At 45.4% G+C, this 21,846-nt stretch overlaps 1 protein-coding gene across 1 annotated transcript in view; it reads left to right on the top strand.

The window, feature by feature from the left end:
* Positions 1–21,846, top strand: part of SCFD2 (sec1 family domain containing 2) — a 226,944-nt gene that overhangs the window by 184,179 nt on the left and 20,919 nt on the right. The window contains exons 6-7 of the mRNA XM_061583924.1: positions 9,073–9,218; positions 17,051–17,185. Coding sequence (XP_061439908.1) covers positions 9,073–9,218; positions 17,051–17,185 — 281 coding nt within the window. The remainder of the gene's footprint in view (positions 1–9,072; positions 9,219–17,050; positions 17,186–21,846) is intronic.

The raw sequence follows: 21,846 nt of genomic DNA, 5'->3' as shown, positions 1-21,846 counted from the left end.
CAGGTGGTAGGTCTCATCCCTCCAAGAAGTTTATCTATATCTCCAGGTTGAACAGGTTGAAAGGAATCCATCATAATATGACAAGCAGAGGCCGAAGGTACATCCTTAGAGACTGCATCAATATTGGCGTCCAAGTCGGAGCGGATCTGAGCTACCTTATTCGCAAAATAAGAAGCAAACTCCTGACATCGAGTTGAGGGGTGTTCCGCATTATTCTGAGAATAGTCAGGGTTGAGCAGACTTTTAACCACTCGAAATAATTCTGCTGGCTGATTACTGGCTAAAGATATGGAAGTCGTAAAAAAAGCCTTTTGCGTAGCTCGACTAGTAGCCAAGTATGTTTTAGAGAATGCTTTAACAAGAAGTCGGTCAATTTCGCTCCGAGATTTCCGCCATCGTCGCTCTAGACCCCTACGAGTGCGTTTCATCGCCATCAGCTCACTGGAAAACCATAGAGCTGATTTTGCTCTGGTACGCACGAGGGGGCGTTCAGGAGCGATTGTGTCTACTGCCCTGGTCATCATGTTATTCCAAAGCTCGACCAGAGCATCGACAGGATCGCTTACTCGGGAGACAGGAAATTCCCCAAGAGCTGACAGGAAACCAGCCGGATCCATTAATCTTCTGGGGTGGACCATTCTAATGGGTCCCTTCTCCCCGCAGTGGGTATGAGCCGCAGTTAGTCGAAAAGTGACCAGGTAGTGATCAGTCCATGACAACGGAGCTATGGAAAGACCCGCCACACCTAGATCACTATTCCCCTGTCCCGCGTAAAAAACAAGGTCAAGAGTGTGTCCGGCTGCATGAGTGGGACCAGATATTAGTTGGGATAACCCCATGGTTGTCATGGCGGCCATGAAGTCCCGGGCCTCTCCATAAAGTAAGGACTCAGCGTGAATATTGAAGTCACCCAGCACCAACAATCTGGGGGACTCCAACATCAACCCCGAAACCAGCCTGGAGAGCCCGGGTAGGGAGACTGTTGGGCAGCGGGGAGGACAGTACACCAGCAGAATCCCTATTTTGTTCCGCCCACAAAGCTTTAAATAAAGACACTCAAACCCGATAGACTGCGGGAGAGGGCACCTGGTCATAGAGATGGAATCACGATAGACCACTGCGACTCCCCCACCCCATCCCCTAGGTCTAGCCTGCTGTTGCTCCTGGAAACCCGGTGGGCAGAGATCGGTGAGGTTAACCCCACCGAGCTCATCCAACCAGGTCTCCGTAATACACGCCAGGTCGGCATGCTCATCCAGGATCAGATCCTGGATGATCGAAGTTTTCTCATTCACCGACCTGGCGTTGAAAAGCAGGACTAGTAACCCGGGGGAATTGTCATCCGAGTACACCTGTTTATTTGGCCGAGGTAGTCGTATAGGGGTCGATAACCAACAATAAAGTTGTTTTAGCATTGCCCTTAATGAAGATGGCGGCTGCAGCTTCCCTAAGGTACTGAAACCGCTGCCGCCATCTTAGTTGATGGCAGAGATGTGCGCGCGTAGCACACACATGTGCCATCAACAAAGATGGCGGCGGAAGCTTCATTCCCCTTAGGGAAACCGCGGCCGCCATCTTCATTAAGGGCAATGGTAAAGACTAGACAGGTAGGGGGGCCGCACGTGCGTACGCACACACGTGCTCACCCACCCACCCACTGGTGGGCCAGGGCAAGCTGATGCCCAAGGGCCCCCGCATGCCTGGAGCCGGCCCTGTATACTAACCTGAGATACATCTTTTATATTAATATGATACAATAAATAATTTCTCTTATTCTACCTGGAGTATTGTCTGTCTGTTCCTCACATCCTTCTTTGACAGGGATATGTTGTAGAATAGGATATTCCAACGTTCCCATCAACATTTGATTTTTTCCTCTCAGCAAACTGGATTGAAAAACATATACCACAGATGACTATTAAAACTGCAATCCTATATCTTCTTACCTGAGAATATGCCCTTGAGAATATGCCCCAATGGTGCTTAGTTTTGAGTAGGCACATGTTGGATTGCACTGTAAAATCAGTATGAGGCCAGTAGAAGATCTGAAGTGCTGTAGCTAATTTGCATATGTTGTGTGTAATTGATTTCCTCTACATTTTCATTGATGTAGTATATGCTAGTGAAACCCCTATCCTAGAGCAATTTCTAGAACAATTTCTACCCGTAGGTTTCTTGACTTTGCATTCTTTGTTCCAGTTCTTTTAGTGTTACTTCCAGCACAAGATCTAGACTAGAGCATTACCTTTTTAGATATAATAAACTTAGACTCTCAGGATTCCTAATGTTCTTGTGGGTAACGTAAATACTACTTGGGTGCATGCTAATCGCTTGCTATATGTGGCCCACACCTGCTGTAGACAACTACAAAACAGCTTTAGTCAATAAGTAATACATAGGTACTGTATGGCTCAAATTGGCAGGCTGTTCTTCATCAAAGGGAGTGTTGTTTCACCAAGTGTCTGCTTGAGAGAACAAGTTGCTTACATGGTACTTACTTTTCATTGTACCTTGCTTCTGAATTTCAACAAAAGATGATTGAAAGGGTATTTTATCTCCCTGTTACTTACTATGCATTCTATTCTATAAAGTTCTGTCCATACGCAGGAGAGAACCATACGCACACCTGGAGTTGCCTTTGCACTTTCCACAGTATCTGTTCTCATGGCTGAACAGTCAAGCCAATGGGAATCAGAGTTCTTTAGCCATACAAGTGACTGCAGGAGCACACCTCCAAATGCATGTATTTCTCCCCTGCACATGCATGTGGTTTTGTAGCACTGCAGCTCACATGAATACATGGTAGTTTTAAAAAAGGATACGCACAGCTAGCTCAATACTGTTATGTGAGTAACACAAATAGATGCTCAAATCCTAGGTGTGGTACTGAATTGAATTCTTGGGAAGTATTTTCAGGATGAAATTTACTAGAGCTGATTTCAAATCATGCAGATAATTAACAAAGAGTCTCTTAGATTTTAATGTAATGATTCTAAACTAAAATAGGCATTTAGAATCTGTATCCATGGAGAGAGTTCGGAGACTGTGCTAGCCACCTCTGCCTTCTCCACCCTTGAGCATCCCGCACTGAGCAAGAAAATCTGGAGGCGGGTTGTAAGTGTGTTTGGCTGAACACATTTACAGTCCTCTGCACAACCATATGTCTTGTACAATGGGGTTTTCCAACTGCAAGCAGAATTGTATATATGTTCAATTGAGCACACTTCCAATCCCCCTTCAGACCCAGAGCTTGGAAAAGTTACTTTTTTTGAACTACAACTCCCATCAGCCCCAGCCAGCATGCACTGGCTGGGGCTGATGGGAGTTGTAGTTCAAAAAAGTAACTTTTCCAAGCTCTGTAATCAGACCTTCCCACTCATTGCAGAAATATCAGGGTGGAGGGGGTGGCTCATGCAGTTCCACATCATCGTCATGGATACAGATTCCAATGCCTAAAGAGGGCTACAGTGTTTACTGAAAGCAAGCCTATGATTTCTTGTAAAATAACTTTTTCAACTTAGCTGTCCAAAACAAAAATAGCTTGAGAAAATCATAGTCTCTATAACTGTTCTCATAAACTCTAATGTAGAGTTCTTATGAAAAGACCAGAAGTGTTCTGGCTTTGTTTTCAAAGTCCGGTTCAAACTAGCTGCAGGCTGCTGCTGAACAATTTCATCAAATGCCCTTTTCTATTCTTATAAATGTTTCTGTGGACTGTTAAAGTACTGGGCAGTCTGAAAGTTTTACAGTCTGCTAATGAAAATGTGTTGAGTGTTGGAAACAAGTTGGCACTGTAAATGACAATGGGCCCATCTACGTGGTGGTTTAGTGGGTGTTTGGTGCTACTCACATCCCCTTTTAATTCACATGGTTCACATGCCGTTATCATCATCTATCACACAGTTTTCCTCCTGTAAATCTGTCCTAACCCAATCCTCTGATAACGCTAAAAGGGAAGGGGGGAAAGTCTTCACTCCATATCTCTAGTGCTTGCAGACACTTTGTTCCAATGCTTTTAGGTGGGTGTATCAATCATTGCCCTCTCCAAGCCCACTCCCTCTTTCTCCCTTTATTTCATTTCCTGTGGGCTTACAAACAACTTCCAGCCACTCCTCCTTTCTGCTACCATTTTTATGTTGCTGCAAATGGTGCCTTATTTTTCTTTTCCCCCTAACTTGTGCACAAAAGCATAACACTGCTCAAACAAAGATTTGTATTTCAGCTGTATTGTACCAATAAAAATACAAATAATTGCACTTCTGGGTTGTTGTTTTTTTAATGAAACTAACTGGTAGAACAAACTGAGCATGTTCGATTTCCAGGTAACCAGAGGGAGTGGAAATGTTAACTTAGAGGGCGTGGTCATTAGGAAACTGCATGATTGATCCTTCCCCTCAGTGTGAATAGAAAACACAGTGTTTGCAGCTGGCATTGAGCCCTTTGGACGGTGCAAATAGAAAAACAGGTAAAAACAGTGTCTTATCCATGTGGATAAGCCCAAAGTTTTTCCCCACAGAATGCTCATTTTACATTTTTTTCCTTTCAAAATTGTAGGGTAAACTCTTGGATAGTTGGTATGGTCCTAGAAAGGGGGAAATGATGGTCTAGAAACGTGGGGGAAAGTTGCTGTTTTTTAACGTTTTTCTAGTGGTATGTATGACAGGGCTGAAAGATTGTCCTGACCCTGCATTTCCAAGTGGGAATGAAACTGGGGGATTAGGGAGGACCCACATTCAAATGAACAAAACACAGCAAAGTCTTTCATATGAGTAAGGAGAGCAGGCTGTGTGGGGAGCCTGCTCCCCTTACTTATATGAAATCCAATACTTTTATCAGACTTTAGATGTGAAGGTTTCAGAACAATGTCAAATTTTGGAGGCTTTGAGAGAGGTTTGGGGAAGCGACAAAGGAAGGAGTATGTTAACTGGTTGTTTTTAAAAGTGTTGTAGCTTGGATAATATCATGCACAATAAATGCAGGGGGCTTTATTGAATAACCTTTTCTGGAGGAAATATGGAAAATGTTGGATATTATGGGAAAGGGCTTATTACATGGAAATCTTGCCAATTCACAGGGCTGCTCTTAATGACCCTTAAGATTCCTCCAGCTCTACAGCATTGTGATTTACAACAGCAGAATCCTATGTATGTTTATTTGGAAGTTCCACTGTGTTTGGTGGGACTTATTCTCTAGTAAGCATGTTTAAGGTTGCAGTGGTCACCAGTCAAAAGCATCTCTATCTGCTTAATATTTTTTTTTAAAAAAATTCTAATTTGTGGTTGCCTAACATGCAATGCATCTCATTTCCCCATCTTAAACTCTAATTAGTTGGAGCATCAAGTATTAGTTTTAGGCTAAAGGACTTGTACTAGATAAAACTAAATTACCAGGAGCAGGGAATGTGACAGTCTTCTTAGTGTGATCCTGGTTTGTTTTAATAAATCACAGTTGGCTCAAGCCACCATTCCCCTTGGAAGTTATGGGAAACTGTGGTTAGTTCAGAAGGAGAAGCTTTTTATCTCCTTGTGTCTGCAGGAAGATAAACCATCAAGGCCAGATTTAGGATCATTCATGTCTCTATCTGAAAGGACTTGGTGAAATAAGGGTGGGAGAAAGAGCTACTGAAAGAGTTGGACAGAAAAGTAATTTGACATTTATTATGGGAGAATATAGTTACATTGGGTGATATCTGCTAAGTCACATTCAGAAATCTGTTCTGCTCGCACAATGGCAACATTGGGCAGAGCCTGGTTTTTGTTTTTCATTTTTCTTTTAACTTTTTATAAGCACAACTTGTAACAAAAATAACATATTACATTCTTGACAATTAATACTTATCCCCTTTACACTAGATAATAATGACATAAAATTACCCAAACAAATTAATTTAGTGACAATTTGAGTCTCTGATATACTAAATAGGAGGGCTATTTTGAGTGAAACCACGCTTTTGCATAAACTTGTAAAAGTATTATAGTTAATTGTCCCTCGGTTCCTTAAACTTTGCCAATCTTGTTCACATTTCTTTATCTTCTTTGCCCCATTTTTAACCCGCATAATCCAAGGAATTTTACTCAATGTGGCTATTTCCCACAGTTTTATATACCATTCTCTAATACATGGATTTATTTTCTTCTTTTCAATATTTTGCATGTAGAGTCCTTGCTTCTCAATGCTGCCTTTGCATATGCAGCCAAAGCAGGAGGATTTGTCTCCTGCTCTTCATTTAGACAGACAGAGACACAATTTTATTTTATTTATTCTCAGCCAGAGAACCCACACAGTTCTGATTATTTAAAATTAAGGTAGGAAGGTTTGCAAAGCTGCTTGAATTCTTATCTGTTGAGTGATTTACATGATTCATAATCTATGTAAATCTAAACACCTTTGCTGAAAATGTTCAACTGAATGTCATCCTGAGTGCAATGTGTACTTCAAATCATATCTTCACCGATGATCTCAGATAAACATTTATCCTTTAAAAAGAAAATTGTGAGATTTTCTAATATTAACTTTTTCTTATTTGCCTTGGCTTTCTTTCTTGTTAAAGGCTCATTTTTAATGAATTCAGATTTATTCCTGTGCTTTAATTTTGTATAAAGCTGTGTGAAAATGCGGGGAGCTTGTGAAATGGTGCATTTGTCTGTGCATTGTGCTAAAAGCCATGACTAACTCCCAAGAATTATATTTATTCAGGTCTTTTTCCAAGAAAGATTTTTTTTAAAGATCCCGCTATATTGTTATTATTAGTAGTAGTAGTATAACAAAATACTATTTAATATTAGTAATATTCACTGTGGTTAGCAATAGGAAATAATAATAATAGTAATAATAGTAATAATTCTTAATTCAAAATGTTGGCTGCTATTCCCCCAAGGTTTGGCTGGCTGACAGGCTAATAAGAAGAAAAAGAAGAATGTGCAACCACACAAGGTGGCTGCTTTTTATTGTGTGTGGGTAGCAATTGGATGATGATGATAGTTCAGAAAGCTATGGCTAAATATGCCCAAAAGGTATAATAATAATGTTTAGCAATGAAAATAGAATTTAAAAAAACACAGACAACAAACTTTTTTAAAAAATGTAAATAAGGATGGGACTGGAATTGATTTGGAAAGAAGAGAAAACATACACAACTGAACAAATGTCACACAACTCCCACCAAACATTTCTAAGAGACAGAACTTACAAAAGATTTCTGTGTTTTAAGACTTCATCCCTTCCAAGCACTGTGATTGGAGAGTGTTGGTGGGGTGATAGCATTTTAGCCTTCCTCCCATTCTCCCCAACCTGATGTTCTTTATGATGTTTTAAACGCTCCGTTTCAGAGACAGACTGTCTGGGTTCATTAGGGACTGTTTTGAGCTACAGATGTGTACAGATCTCTACAAATTGATTTGGGACTAGTTGATCCGCCCTGTAGAGATTTGTAGCTGCTTCAACCCAATTTGGACAGGATACCAATAGACCCAAATTGCCCATATTCAACTTGTTATTTGTGATTTGTACAAATGCAGTACACAGCCCTATTAAAAACAATCAGCTTTTAACACTGCCATTAATGTTTAAAAAAGCAACCAGAAGTGGGTTCTTTGGTGTGTACTATGTACAGAATACTTCTCCATCCTTAAACAATAACACTTTATTTGATTATGTTTTTAATATGTTTTTGTATTTTTATTATTTTATTCTTGTGGTAAATCATTTCAGAACTTTTTGTTACATAAATTCAATAAACCTAACCTTCAATAACTGTAGAGAAAGTCTGAGTCATTTAAAAAGGTCTATCAACTTTTAATAGGCACTATCATAGCAAATGTGTCATCCGTACTTTTACTGGCACCCATTTCATCCTGGCTTAGAACAAGTCTATTATCATTATAATCATCATCATCATCAAACCATCTGGTTGTTGATATGCATGTGTGTTGTGTTGTATGATATTTTGGAGTGGAGTTGTATTGTATTGTTTAGAAGTAAACCGCCCTGGGACCTTATGGTGAAGGTAGGGTAACAGATATTATAAATGGTGATGTTTTAAAACATTAGAAATGCAACTTGGCAAGAATTTTAGATAGTGACCCCAAAACATGATGATGCTATAATTTTGTTTTGGGGAGAGGGAGGTTGTGTATTTGATAGTCGTACTACTTGATACAAGCAAATCTATAAACTTGCTACAGCATGTTTATTGTTAGCAGAGAATAACCTCAAATTTCTCATAACAGCCGATGTAATTCTTGAAACTATGTTACCTTTTCAAAACAGCCTCTAAAGTTAAATGACCTTCTAGTCAATTATTTGAGAGTACAAAATCTTTGCGTGTTGTTGCTTCCCAGAGATGAAAATTTAATTTTAGACTGTGAGTAGCCATAGTGTTGAAACCAAGAGAAGATACTTTTTGAAGCTTGCTTGTGAACATGAATTTCAATGCTGTTTCAGATATATATTGAAATGTAACAAGATCAGTGGAAGGCAAATAGATATTACTTATCATTAACTTTGTCCCATTTTCCATGGACTCCCTATGGAAAGAGTTTTAAGGGACTGTGCAAAATGCAGTAAATCCTCTGGAATGCTGTGTACCCAACCCATGTGTTATATATGTAAGACATACTGGAATAAAAGAGACTAAATGGACTTTTGTTGAAAGTTGCTTACTTATGTTTTTTTCTATCTCCTTTATAACAACTTCTTCTGATACCTTGTTTTATTTCTGATAACAACAAGCTTCCATGTTGAAAAGCTAAAGTGGTGACAGCTCTTTTAAAACTTTCTAGGTAAGGTAAAGGAACTGAAATTTCTATTTTCACTGTCAGCATCATAGATCTGGGTTTAACAAGACTTGTCTTAAGCCGTCATATGCAAACTTCAAATTGATAATTGGCTATCATCTTAAACATGAAGGATTTGTCAGACTACCATCTGGAGAACTGAGAGCCCCCCAAGAATATATAATGAGCCATCTCTGCCCTAAGTTGGAGAAACTTTATCCAGTTCCTCTTCTTTCATGTGTGTTGGTAAAAAAAGAAATGGCTTCACCGAGTAAATGTGTTTTCTGTGTACTTTCAGGCTGTGAGTCTTCCCTTGATCTGACATTCCAGAAAGTCATGGTTGCAGTGAATGAGATCTTCAAGGCCCTCAGAGATGTTACAAGAGCTCGAGCTCACATGAAACTGTTTAAATCTGTACATATACCAGGAAGCCAAACCCAACAGGCAAGTTGATGTTTTTCTAATCAGTGAGTTACTCTGTGTTGTTCTAGCCTTTCCCAACCTTTGAATCCCCAGATGTTGTTTGACTACAGCTCCCATCAGCCCCAGCCAGCATGGCCAATGGTCATGTATGATGGGTCTTATAGTCCAGCAACATCTGGGAACCCAAAGATTGGGAAAGGCAGCTCTCTAACACACAGAGAAAACTACATTTAGCAAAATGTGACTGATTTTATGGGTGTTCTAATGCAGAAAGTATTCTACCCATCTACAAGTGGATTTATAGAGTTGTTTTTGCCGTCCAGCATTAAGAGAAATTGCTTAATCTGTACTATTTCTATTGAATGATGGCAGCTATGAGGTTACAATCCATCTAGCACTGCTTCTAGAGTAGCCTCACATCAATTGCTGGGAGCTTATATATACTCATAAAGATCATCTGCTCTATACAATACACATACATTTAGCAGTCACTACTGATACATATATCCAGGTCAAAAAAGTTAGGAACCAAATGTTAGCATCTCTTATTAATGCATTTTGTGTGCATGAAAAAGGAAGCCTTCTTTCTTATATAACAATGAAGTTATCAGATTTTGGAACAAGCAGTTGTTGAAGCTGTCTCTGCCCCTTTTACTGTGCTTTTGGGTGACATGCTAACGGTTTGCGGCCTATTGCCGAAATAAAACACAGACACCATTGCTTGGGTAAATAATGGGCCACTTTATTTAAACAGAATCAATTGAATAATGAACCTGCAGAAGGGAGATTAAGGGCGGGGCATTCTGGTGATCCAGGCAAAGCCTGTTAGCAGCTATCGGGCGACCATGCCCTGCCTGAGCCTGGGGCTGCCCTGTGCCAGCCCTCCAGCTCCAGCCACACCCTGAAGATGTGTAGGGGGTCCAACCCGCATCACCGCCCCTCGGAGCCCTGAAACTCCGAGCGGATGAGGCACGTTGGCCCCAAAGGCGGCCCGTACCCTGTCCCCGGGCCGTGTAGCCCTGAGCTGCAGGCCTCCGGACCGCCTGTCACCCCCAAAGGTGCCTAAAGGTGTCACCTAGCTGCCCTTTCCCTTTAACCTTTCCCCGCACTTCTTCGCCACAGAAGGGGGACAAGCCTCTGCTTAGTCCCCCTTTACCCCACACCCGATAAGAATCTGGTGTAAACCCTTCTGCAGGTCCCTTAGAAAGATGTCGTTGCCCGTGTCCGTCAAATGGACGCCGTCAGGCCGAAACAGCTCAAGCTTGTTGTGGCCCACCTCAGGGTGGTGGATGACAGAACCTCCCAAGTCCCTAAGGGCCCTCTGAATTTGCCTGTTCACCTTTTTCCGTGCCCTGTCCATCCCTCGTGGGTCACCGGCACAATTCCACCTCCTGCGCGGCAGGATGTCTGACCACACTAAGTGCACCCCCGGCCAGCGACGTGCAATGGCCCGGAGGTCACCGCATGCCTGTTCAATTAGGGCCTTGCCCTTTAACAGACCCAAGTCGTTGCCCCCGAGGTGGATGACCAGCACCTGGGGCACTGCCACTTCCACAGCCGGTTGAAACAAGGCTGGCAGGAGCCCGTCCCAACGCATCCCCCGACGTCCCAGCCACCGCACTGCGGCCCATTGACTGAGCCCCAGCTGCGTGCCAAAGCGAGACTTCGCCGCCCTGCGGCCCGCCCAGAACATCATACTGTGGCCACATAGGAGGATGCGTGGCTGCTCCGATCTTGTCCAGCGATCTGTTGAAACAACAACGACATTGGGTAACAATGGGGGGGGCCAACATCTAGCCGCTGGCATCGTGTGTGTCAGCAAGTGGTCTAACGTAGGCCTTGTACGCGTCCGAGGACCACCCGCCCACAGCCTGAAGCCTGTCTTTAGAGAAGCCCGATAGGGCCGCCGTGGAGGCCGCGCCTATCCGGAAGGAGTGTGTCCCGAACTTACTGGGGTCCATGCCTAAATTCCCCTGTGCGGCCTTCGCCACGGACCAGAACTGGTATCTGGTAAGGGGCTGGGAGTTCCTATGTATGAATAGGTACCCTGACTGCGACCCCCTCGCTGCCACAAAACCGTGCAGGGCTGTTACTGGGCAGAGTTCTTGCTGCCGGCATGGGGCTAATACCACCAGGCGCCCCTTACCATGCTGGTCCGTTTTAGACCGCCTGAGCCGCAGGAGGGCCCGCTCTGCCCTCCAGCTGAGGTCGGAGACTAGCAGAGCTCGGAGGGAGTTATCCATCTTAGAAGCCGCCACCACCTCCCCAATTCGGAAGGCCCCCAAAAACAGAGTGAGGGCCGCAGCATGATATAGCAGGGCCTCGAAAGGGGAAGAACACAAGTGCTTCCACTGTCCCTGCAGGCCAAACAATAGCTCCGGGGAAAAGGGGAGGCGTGCATCCGGGGGGCAAGGGCGCTCGCGGGACCAACCCTCCAGCATCCGGCGCACCCTAAAGTCACCCGTGTAGTCCTGAAAGCCCCGTGCCTTCGCTAGGAAAGCGAGGCCTGAGAGCTTACCTTTGATGGTCCTGACTGAAAGGCCTCTCCGTTTCCCCTCCACGCAGAACTCCATAAGCTGCTCGACCGGGATGGGCCACTCCTGGGCGTAACCCCTGGACTCTCTGAAGTTTGATAGATCCCTACCTGCCCCCTGGTAGCTGGCCAAAGTGCTGGGCGCCACAGAAAGGCTTATGGCCCTTTCTGATTCAATCCTCCAATCTCCCATAGCGCTGGGGGGAACGCCTCCGGCAGAGCCCTTGCCCACGGTGCCAGCTGGCAAAACTTCTCCATCTGGTTCCGTGATAGAGCATCAGCAATACTATTGTCAATACCCGGAACGTGGCGCGCCAGGAACTGAATATTATAGCGAAGACATTGGAGCACGAATGCTCGCACCAGAAGCATAACGTTGGGGTTTCTAGAGGACAGGGTGTTAATAACGTGCACTGTGGGGAGGTTGTCGCACCAAAAGTGGACTGAGGAATTACACAACTTGTCGGGCCAGAGGTGTACGGCCACGACAATGGGGAAGAACTCCAAGAACGTCAGGTCTCTGGTCAGGCCAGCCAGTGTCCAGCCCTGCGGCCAGCTGCCGTGGCACCATGAGTCATGAAGAATGACCCCAAAACCGAAGGCACCCGAGGCATCGGAGTGCACCTGTAGCTCAGCCTCCAACAGGCGATCCCTTCTCCATAGGGAGACCCCATTAAATTCCCGCAAGAAGGTGGACCACACTGTCAGGTCAGCCCTAAGAGCGGCTGTCACCCGTGTGCGGTGGTAGGATCGTGATAGGCCAGCCATGGCGTCATATACGCACCGCAGGAAGGCACGGCCGGGCGCTACAACCCTGCAGGCAAAGTTCAGATGGCCTGCCAGCCGTTGGAGAGTGGCTAATGTCACCTTATTAGAACTGGCCACCTCTGAGATCTTCTCCCTGAGGGCCCCCAACTTGTCATGAGGGAGCCTGCAGCATTGGGCCACCGTATCTATCTCGATGCCCAGAAACGTGATAGCGGTGGATGGGCCCTCGGTTTTCTCGGCCGCGAGGGGGACGCCCAGCTCCCCAGCCAGCCCCGCGAAATGTGCCATGAACGCCCTACAGGTGCCTGATTCCGCAGGGCCCGCAAACAGGTAGTCATCCAAATAGTGTACCACTGATTGCAAGCCTGCGCGCCTCTTGACCGCCCACTCCAAGAAGGAGCTGAAGCGCTCGAAAACAGAGCATGATATAGAGCAGCCCATAGGCAATGCCCTGTCCACGTAATATTCACCCTCAAAAGCCAAGCCCAACAGCTCGAAGTCCTGTGGGTGGACCGGGAGGAGGCGGAAAGCAGACTTGATGTCACACTTTCCCATAAGGGCCCCAACCCCGCAGTCCCTGACCATTCGCACAGCACAGTCGAATGATGTGTAGCGGACTGAGCACAGCTCCGCTGGGATGAAGTCATTGACTGACTCACCCTGTGGAAAGGACAGGTGGTGTATCAGGCGAAATTCGCCTGGTGCCCTCTTGGGGACGAGGCCCAACGGGGAAACTCTGAGTGAGGGGATGGGTGGTGCAGCAAAGGGGCCCAAAACCCGGCCGGCTACTACTTCCTTCCTAATTTTTTCTCTCAGAACTGATTCCATGCCTTCCACTGACTTAAGGTTGCGAGACATGAAAGGTCGCCTGGGACCCAAATAGGGGATCCGAAAACCCACTGTGAAGCCTTCGAGTAAAAACTGGGCATCTTGGACTAGGGGGTAAAGGTGGAGTAAGTGTTGGAGCTCGGCAATTTTAATTGGGCTGGGGCCCCTTTCCCTGAGCTGCGCCTGCAGCCCCTGTCTTCCTTGCGCCAGCCGAATCCCTGTTTCCACCCCTGAAGGGGCGGCCCCTGGGGCAGCTAGTGCAGGCGTGGGGGCCCCCACATATGGCACATTCATGTCTGAACCTGCACGGGCTCCGACCGCAAAGGCCACGCGAGCTGAACTCCCAGCAAAGCAGGCGGGGTTGAACCCCCTGCCCCGCAGGCCCGCGGGAAGCAGTTGCTGATGCCTGGCGCGCCAAGAGATGGCCGCTGTCCGCCCTATCACCTGCCATGGGTCTAGAATGTGCCATAAATTGCAGCCACAGGTCAGCCTCCTTTTTGTCCCAGGGGAGGGATGTATCAAAAGCCGCCCTCATACGGAACGCCTGGTCGTAGTCCAGCCATGCCGTCCCTTGAAACTCAGAGTAGCCCCGGTATATGATATCGAGGTATTTGATCAGTACCGAGGCCCTATGAGGCTGCCTCTGTATTACCACCCCCATGTACGTAAGGAATGCAGGCAGCCAGTTAGACCAAGAGCGCTCTACCCGTCGGCGCTTGGGCCTATCGGGCTCTGCATGTTCCCCTTTATCCTTATCCTTCCCAACCGGCTCCCTGTACAAGAGCGAGAATAGGTCCACATACTCTCCCCTCCATATTCTGTCCTTCGTAGCAGGCAGAAGATGAAAACCCAGTGGGGCAGACGTTTCCCCAAAAGGTATGGCCCCCTCTCTGACTGATCCCAGGGGGTCGGATATCTCTGCAGGGGGGTTGGCAGACAGGGCGGGCTGATGCCCTCCTTCCGTCGCCGTCCCAGCAGCAAGGTGCCAGACCTGCTCGCAGGCCTCCCTTAGGGGATGCTGCTGCTGTGGCGTAACCTCCCCCCCGCCGGCGAGGGTCCCTGCCTGCCCATATCCCTCGGTTACCGCTGGTGGGGAAAAGGGCCACTAGGGGTGCCCCCAGGGGGCCCAGCTCCACTGCCGCTGCCCTTGTTGTTGTGGCATGATAGAGGACTCACCCTGTGTGCTTTCCGCCGAAGGTCCTTGTGCGGGCTGCATTGTTGGGGCTGCTTGCAAGGTGGGAGTTGCGCCTGGCTCTATGCTGGGCGTCCTCGCCTCAGCCCTGAGCCCGGCCTCCAGCACATCCAGTCGCGCTAAGATGGAAGCAACAGCCCCTGCATTAGCACTGTTCACTGGCCGCTGCGTTTTCTCCCGAGACCGTTTGGGTGGTGGGTCCTTCCTCCCTGTCACAGGTTGGTCCCGAGGTGCACTAGGATGGCCTGAGCCATGCTCTAGGGCTTCCAACCTGGCTAATATGGCTGCCCATTGTGGCCCCTCCCCACTCCTTGCCCCCTCTGCCGCTGGGGGTGGGCATCTCCCCCCTGCTCTGGGGGCCTTTCCTTTCCCTTTTGGCCCCCCTTGTCCTTTCTTAGGTGGCATACTAGAGGGAGATAGGGGCCCCGCTTACAAAATGACGTGATTTCAAGACGTTGTGAAGGGGCCCGCCTGCTTATTCAATACCCCCTCCCGGCACCCAATTATCCTGGAGGGGAGCCTAATTGCCCTGCACGTGGTAAGGATTGATGGTTGGGGTCGTGCCCCACCTACCCCGGCGTTAATTAAAATTAATAATTAAATTTAAAAGTTGCCGGCCAAAGGCCGCCTAGCCTGTGGTCCTCGCCGCTGCTGGATCCGATCCTGCACTGCCGCCTCGTAGTGACTGCCCCAGGATCCTCGCCGCATAGGCCTTGGTGCCAGCCGCCGCTGCCTCCCTGTCTCCCAATGAGGCTGGGGGGGGGGCTCACTGCCGCCCAGCCACCCTGGCCTCAGGAAGCCTCCGGAGGCCCACGTGCGCCGGCAAAGAAGCCGCACCGCGCCGGAGCTGCTGCTGACCAAAAGGAGCCGTGCCGAAGCTGCCGCCGAGAAAGAAAAAGAAAAAAGAAAAAGCCGCGCCGAGCCGAAGCTGCTGCTGCTGCGGCCGCCGAAATTTGAATTGGATGGCGGGAAGCAGGCGGGGCGGCCTTAAATAGCCTTCAGCCGCCCCGCCTCCCTGCCGCGTCACACGACGGCGCGCCAGCGCCGTGTGCGCACGCATCCCTTCCAAGATGGCGGCCGGGACATCGACAGCGGCCGCAAGCTCGTCCCTCTGCCCGGTAGGTCCCGGGCACAGAACAGGATTCTAGACATTTGGTCAATGTATTCATATTTCTCAGCCCTTAATTTCACATAACATTATACCATTGCTAAGCACTGATGGGTATTTTTCTTTTTCTTGCTGTAGTTTTAAGGGACTGTGCAAAATGCAGCCTGGGAGGAATTCTGCTCAGACAAAAGGCAGCTCCTTCTCAAGCTTCCCTTAAAAGCTGGATGGCACCCTTCAGTGCAAAATGAGAGGACATTCCAGGTGCTTCTCTGTTTATCACTGGGGTCTATACAATGTCATTTCATTTCATGTTAAGAGCTGTCTTCCTCCTGGAGGGGGCAAATAATAGGGATGTTCAAATCAATACCCCTTATGCACTGAAGATTTGAGCAGGTTTCCACCACCACCATTGCATATAGTGGCCACACACCCTACTGGTTGCATGCCTGGCATGTGTGAGAAGGGGACCCACATGTGATATCCGTGTAGAGCTCCTGCACACGGGGATGGGGGATCCTAGACCAATCAAGGTCCTCCTTTGCATTTACAAGCTCAACAGGCACAGCAGAAGATGGAGCTAGACCATGCTTTCTTTAATACATGAGGTGACTGTCTGAAACCTCCCATCCCATCTGAGCCACTGTGCATAAAGAGAGGAGAATGAGGATCAGGTGGAAATTTAGATCCCAAGCCCTTTGGAGGGGAAAGATCCAGCCTCACACGCTGAAGAGGATGCCTGTGCCTGAAGCTGAAGTGTTGGTCACTGCTGACTCCAAAATAAATCATCTGTTTGTCAAAGTTTGGTAAACCCTGAAGTTATCATCTGATGGTGGACTGTATTCATTGTCATTACTGTTAAGAGACTTCAGTCAACCAATGCTCATATCAATGCAAGACAAAGTGCCTCCAGAGTTACACAGGGCTAGAAGCGAGTGAACAAATGTTATTTCTCATGACCAGTTGACTTTTGGCAAAAGCAAATACACCAGGCAGCGGCCAGGATTCTCTGGGAATACATTCCTTCTGTACATTTTTTTCCCAACATCAAATTTCATTAAAGTTCAAATGGTTGATTTTTTATTTTCAGAGAAGCTCAATATTTGTATCTTTGTTGAACCACTCAATAGGAATGAACACACAGGCTGGATAGTCCAGTTTGGATCACCACATAGGCAGATTAGTAGGAAAATAATGCAAAATTAGCTTGTCTCATGTTGGAAATATCTCTGTGTGCTCTCTTCAGACAAGACATTGGTGCGAACAAGGCACTATCTTCTTCAGTCAGCAGGTTGCAAGCAGTCTCCGCTAATTTGTCATTTTATTTTTAGCAGTTGACCATGAAAATATGCGGTAAATGTCACAAGTGGATTGTGCACTATGAAATCTCTTGTATACACTTATTTTCAATGTGTTATATTTTCCAGGCCTCTTATAAACCTTTGCTGAAGCAAGTAGTGGAAGAGATATATAATCCTGATCGACCTGACCCTGTTGATATTGAACATATGTCTTCTGGGCTGACAGACCTTCTGAAAACTGGATTTAGTATGTTTATGAAGGTACAACTGCTATCCAAATGTTCACAATTACATCTTAATAAATCACATCAAAATGAGTAGCCATTTTGGTAAGAAGAAGCCAGTTCATCTTACCTGGGACATTTTAATCAAATAGTTCTGCATAATGTGCAAAAGTTATTAAAATGAGAGAGTTTTGCTCAGTTTTCAACTTCTGTTTCTCTTTATGAACTTGAAGATGTGGAGGAACAGGACAGTCATGAGAAAATGTCAGGTGTGTTTTTGTTTTGCAGCGCATAAAGAAATTGAGGGCAGGAACCATTCTTAGGATTTTTTTACAGTAGAATGATCAGTGAAATTATTTGTTTTAAACTGTTTTTAATGTTGCGTTTTAAATTGTTGTGACCCGTCCTGAGACCTTCGGGTGAAGGGTGGGTTAATAATTATAATAATAATTAGTAGTTAGTTGCAAAATAGGGGCATGCATTTCTTAGCCCTTTCTGTAGAAAAAAAGTTTTCTTTTGTTTCTGCATTATAATGTTGAAGTTCACATACAGCTTTCAAATCCAAATAATGTAGCCTTTTGTTCTGGTAGTTTTACTGTATTTGCCACCCTTCCAGTCTGCACACAGATTTGGAAAGTTAGAATTGGGGTGTCAGACAGGGAATAGAAGAGGCCCTCTGCTGCTGCCCAAATTTGGGAGGAGAGTCAGAAGATCTCCCTGTCTCTCCCTGCCCCCAAAGCCAAGCCCTGAATAAGGGTTGCCCATATGCATTTTCATCCTCCCCCCCCCAATGAAGCCATGAGCAAGGGCTGCATATATGCATTTTCTTCATGCCACTTGAGAATACCTTTGGGAGTAGAGGGCAGCAGTATGCATGCATGGGTCATGGGGTGGAGGGGATTGTCTTGCCTGACAAAATACACTCACTTCCCCTCAACTAACCTAGAGGATTGCTGTGTGACACTGGAGACTCAAAGTTAAGTCCTGTCTAACTCTTCTAGAGTTCTTCAAAAGTGTCAATAAGCATATGGACAGAGGTGATCCAGTACATGTCGTGTAGTTAGACTTTCAAAAAGTTTCAGAGCCCCTTACCAAAGACTCCAGAGTAAGCTTAGCAGTCATGCGATAAGAGGGCAGATTCTCTAATGGATTGGTAATTTGTTTCTCTTATGGATCAGTAACTAGTTTAAGAACAAGAAATAGAGCGGGAATAAATGAGCAGTTCTCACAATGGTGGAATGTAAGAAGTAGGGTCCCCCAGGATCTGTGTTGGGACCTGTGCTGCTTATCTTGCTCATAAATAATCTGGAGTGAGGGATGAGCAGTGAGGTGGCCAAGTTTGCTGATCACACCCAATTGTTCAGGGTGGTAAGAATAAAAAGGGATAAGTAAATGAGCATTAAAATGGCAAATATGATTCAGTGTAAGTGAATGGCAAGCATACTTCAACTGATGCATATTGGGGCAAAAAATCCTAACTTCATCTGTACACTGGGCTCTGGCAGTGACTGACCAGAAGTTGTGGTGGATAACTTGAAGAAATGTTGGTTCAGTGTGTGGCAGCTACAAAAAAACTTCCTTTTTCAGCAAACTTCTGATTCTGGTGCTACCTAATATATTGATGGTGAGTGCTGTTCTTTCTTGTTTGCAAATGCAAACTATTTATTATCAGTCCATAATGAATAGCTTCAGCCTTCTATCTCATACTATGCTTCCAAAAACCACTTATTCATTCATTCATTTATTATTTATTTATTATTTGATTTATATCCCGCCCTTCCTCCCAGCAGGAGCCCAAATTTACTCATTTGGCTGTCTGTGCTGAAATTCACTAGGCCTAAAGAGGATTCACTAATAGGCAAAAAACCTTGCGGTTTAAGAATGTACCTGTAGCCAGCAGATATTTCTATCAAACTTTAAAAAGCAGGGAAATTGGGCAGCTATAGTGAATGCACCAGGGCAGCAGGAGTCCTGACCTCCTCTCTAAGATATTGTACTGCCCTACAAATTTGTCAAAATGCAAACACAATTTGGGTTGGTCTTTCACAGTCCTATCCACTTCCTGTGTAGCTTGGAAGAATTTGGTAATGTGCCAAGGGGAGGAGAGGAGATTGAATGGGTGAGCAGGGTTTTTCCCCACCTTTTTATTCTACTGCAGACATATGTAGCCTCTCACCCAAATTTAAACCAAAGCTGTCACTGGCCACATCCACACCAGACCTTTATTTCCCTTTAGACAGCCATGGCTTCTCCCAAAGAATCCTGGGAAGTGTAGTTAGTGAAGGGTGCTGAGAGTGGCTAGGAGAGGCCCTGTTCCACTCACAGACCTTCAATCAGAGCGGCTGACTGTTAAACCACTCTGGCCACTGGAGCTCTGTCAGGGGAATAGGAGTCTCCTTTCAGCACCCTTCACAAACTACACTTCTCAGGATTCTTTGGGGAAAATCATGACTGTCTAAAGTGAAATAAAGGTCTGGTGTGGGTGTGGCCCCCTGATTAGCCAAGCCAAGCAGCTGTGAGTCTAGCTTTTAGAACACTGACACTTGGTTCTTACTGAGCTTATTGAGTTCAATGCTAAATTTCTTAATTAAACATCAGCCAGGCATTTTTTTTAACTGCAGAAGATGAAGGTAAGTGTATGGGGCAAGGTCAGTAACAGGATTACACGTACTCAGTGAACACGGCTGATTTTTAATCAATTTCAACAGATTATGAGAACTCTGACAAAAAAAAGTCCCAAAGGGGTCTGGTTTTTCTCTCTCTCTTTTTACACTTTGAACTCTCGATTCTCTCTGACTTTTTTGTGTATTGCCATGAAAATTGAGAGAGTAGTTAAGCAAGCGTTTCTGAGTTCAGGACTACAAGTTTTGTAAGGTTTTGTTTTGAAATGAGCTTATGGGAAGCATCAGAATGGCATGGGGAGTATTTTCGATTTAACACTGTGGAATGCAAAAAATCCATGCAGACTATAGTATACAGCCTCTCTCGTGGCTGTATAATACTATTACAGTCAAAGGATTTGTCTACTTCACAGGCCTAAGAGTTTAATTTAAGCGAAAAAAGAAATGGGGAAAGAATCAGCAAGGATTGATGGAGTGTTTAAAAAAAAGGTCAAAATTAGCTTTATCCACTGAAGTTTCTGCAGTATATTTTTAAACACCTGTCCTGGTGAATATATTAAGTGGTACTCAATTTTTTTTAACAAAAAGGTTAAGGCTCTTAAGAGCAAGCACCAATAATAGCGAGTTATGCAGTGAATTGGAAACAACAGTGATTATGTTAAAATGACATTTCTTAAAATAGCTTTCCAGGAGGAGGAGCAGGATCAAAAATTACGTGTTTATGAATTATACATGCAAAGAACAAATCTTCATGTTTCAGCAAATTATGAATCACTTCTTTTTCATCACCTCGCGATCAGCATTTTCTCCCTGAAGTGTCTGAAAAGCATCCCCTTTTGGACTAGGAGACAGGTACCAAGATATTCTCCCCACCCTTCTATCAGATGGGTTTTTTTAAATCCAGCAAAAGAATGGCAGGTTGTGGAGGGGGGGGTAAGTTTGGGACTTAGTACTACTTTTATGTGTTTTTTAATAATCCCAGCTGGCATCATTATATCTATTTTTTTAATTAGAGCTTTCATAAAGGTTTCTGCTGGAGCCAGTTCAAGACTGGGAGAGCAGGGACCTCTCCCCCCTTATGGGTTAAAAAAAGATCCGATCACAAACTTCCAGAGACTATGTGGAGATGCTTCACAAGTGAAGTGGACTATGTGTAGACCTTCCATCAGCCTGATTTTTATTTCCAGAACAAACATGCACTATCCACTAGGCTGTTTTATATATATATATATTCCATTTGTTTATTACATTTATACCCCACCTTTCCTCCAAGGAGCTCTAAGTAGAGCTCTCACATTTATCATCACAACAACCCTATGAGGTAGGTTAGGCTGAGAGTTGGTGATTGGCCCAACTCTCATGAGATTCATGGCTGAATGAGAATTTGAACTGGATCTCCCCACTCCTAGTCTGATTTTAGAACCACCTGCCCTAAAAAGCAAGAGAAGGCAGTTTCCTATGCTATCAAATATCAGAACTAAACAACAACAACAACACCATCACAGACCTGCATGACATTTTACAGGGAAATGACATCATTATGCTTGCTTGACATTCACTAATGTGGTGTATGATGTCTGTGACTGAAAGGACCCTGAAATAACAATAATGACCAAATAGTTTGCTGGTGAGAATGTGAGTAAAAGTATTATTTAGGGTTTCCACAAATTTGCTGTATCCCCTGGTGGTGACTGGCCCAAGGTTGAGCTTCATGGCTGAGTAGAGATTTGAACCAAGTCCTGGATCAGCACTCTAACCAGTACACCACACTGGTTGCATATAAGCTGGACCCAATGGAGAACTGGTCATGCCGACGTGAGGTATGTCAGTAAGCTTTTGTTTTAAATTCCAAGTCTTGATATCATTGACACTTCCCTCACTTAGGAGTATGAGCTGATAAGAACATAAGAAGAGACAACAGACCATCTAGTCCAGTATCCTGTTTTCAGAGTGGCCAACCAGCCTTTGGGAAATCCACAAGCAGAACCTGAGCACAACAGTGCTCTCCTCACTGTCGATTCCCATCCACTCGTATTCAGAGGCTTACTGCCTCCTAGAGTGGAAGGAGAACATAGCC

This window comes from Rhineura floridana, chromosome 9 (assembly GCF_030035675.1).
Source record: "Rhineura floridana isolate rRhiFlo1 chromosome 9, rRhiFlo1.hap2, whole genome shotgun sequence".
Lineage (NCBI taxonomy): Eukaryota > Metazoa > Chordata > Lepidosauria > Squamata > Rhineuridae > Rhineura > Rhineura floridana.
This window is presented reverse-complemented; position numbering and strand designations above follow the sequence as displayed.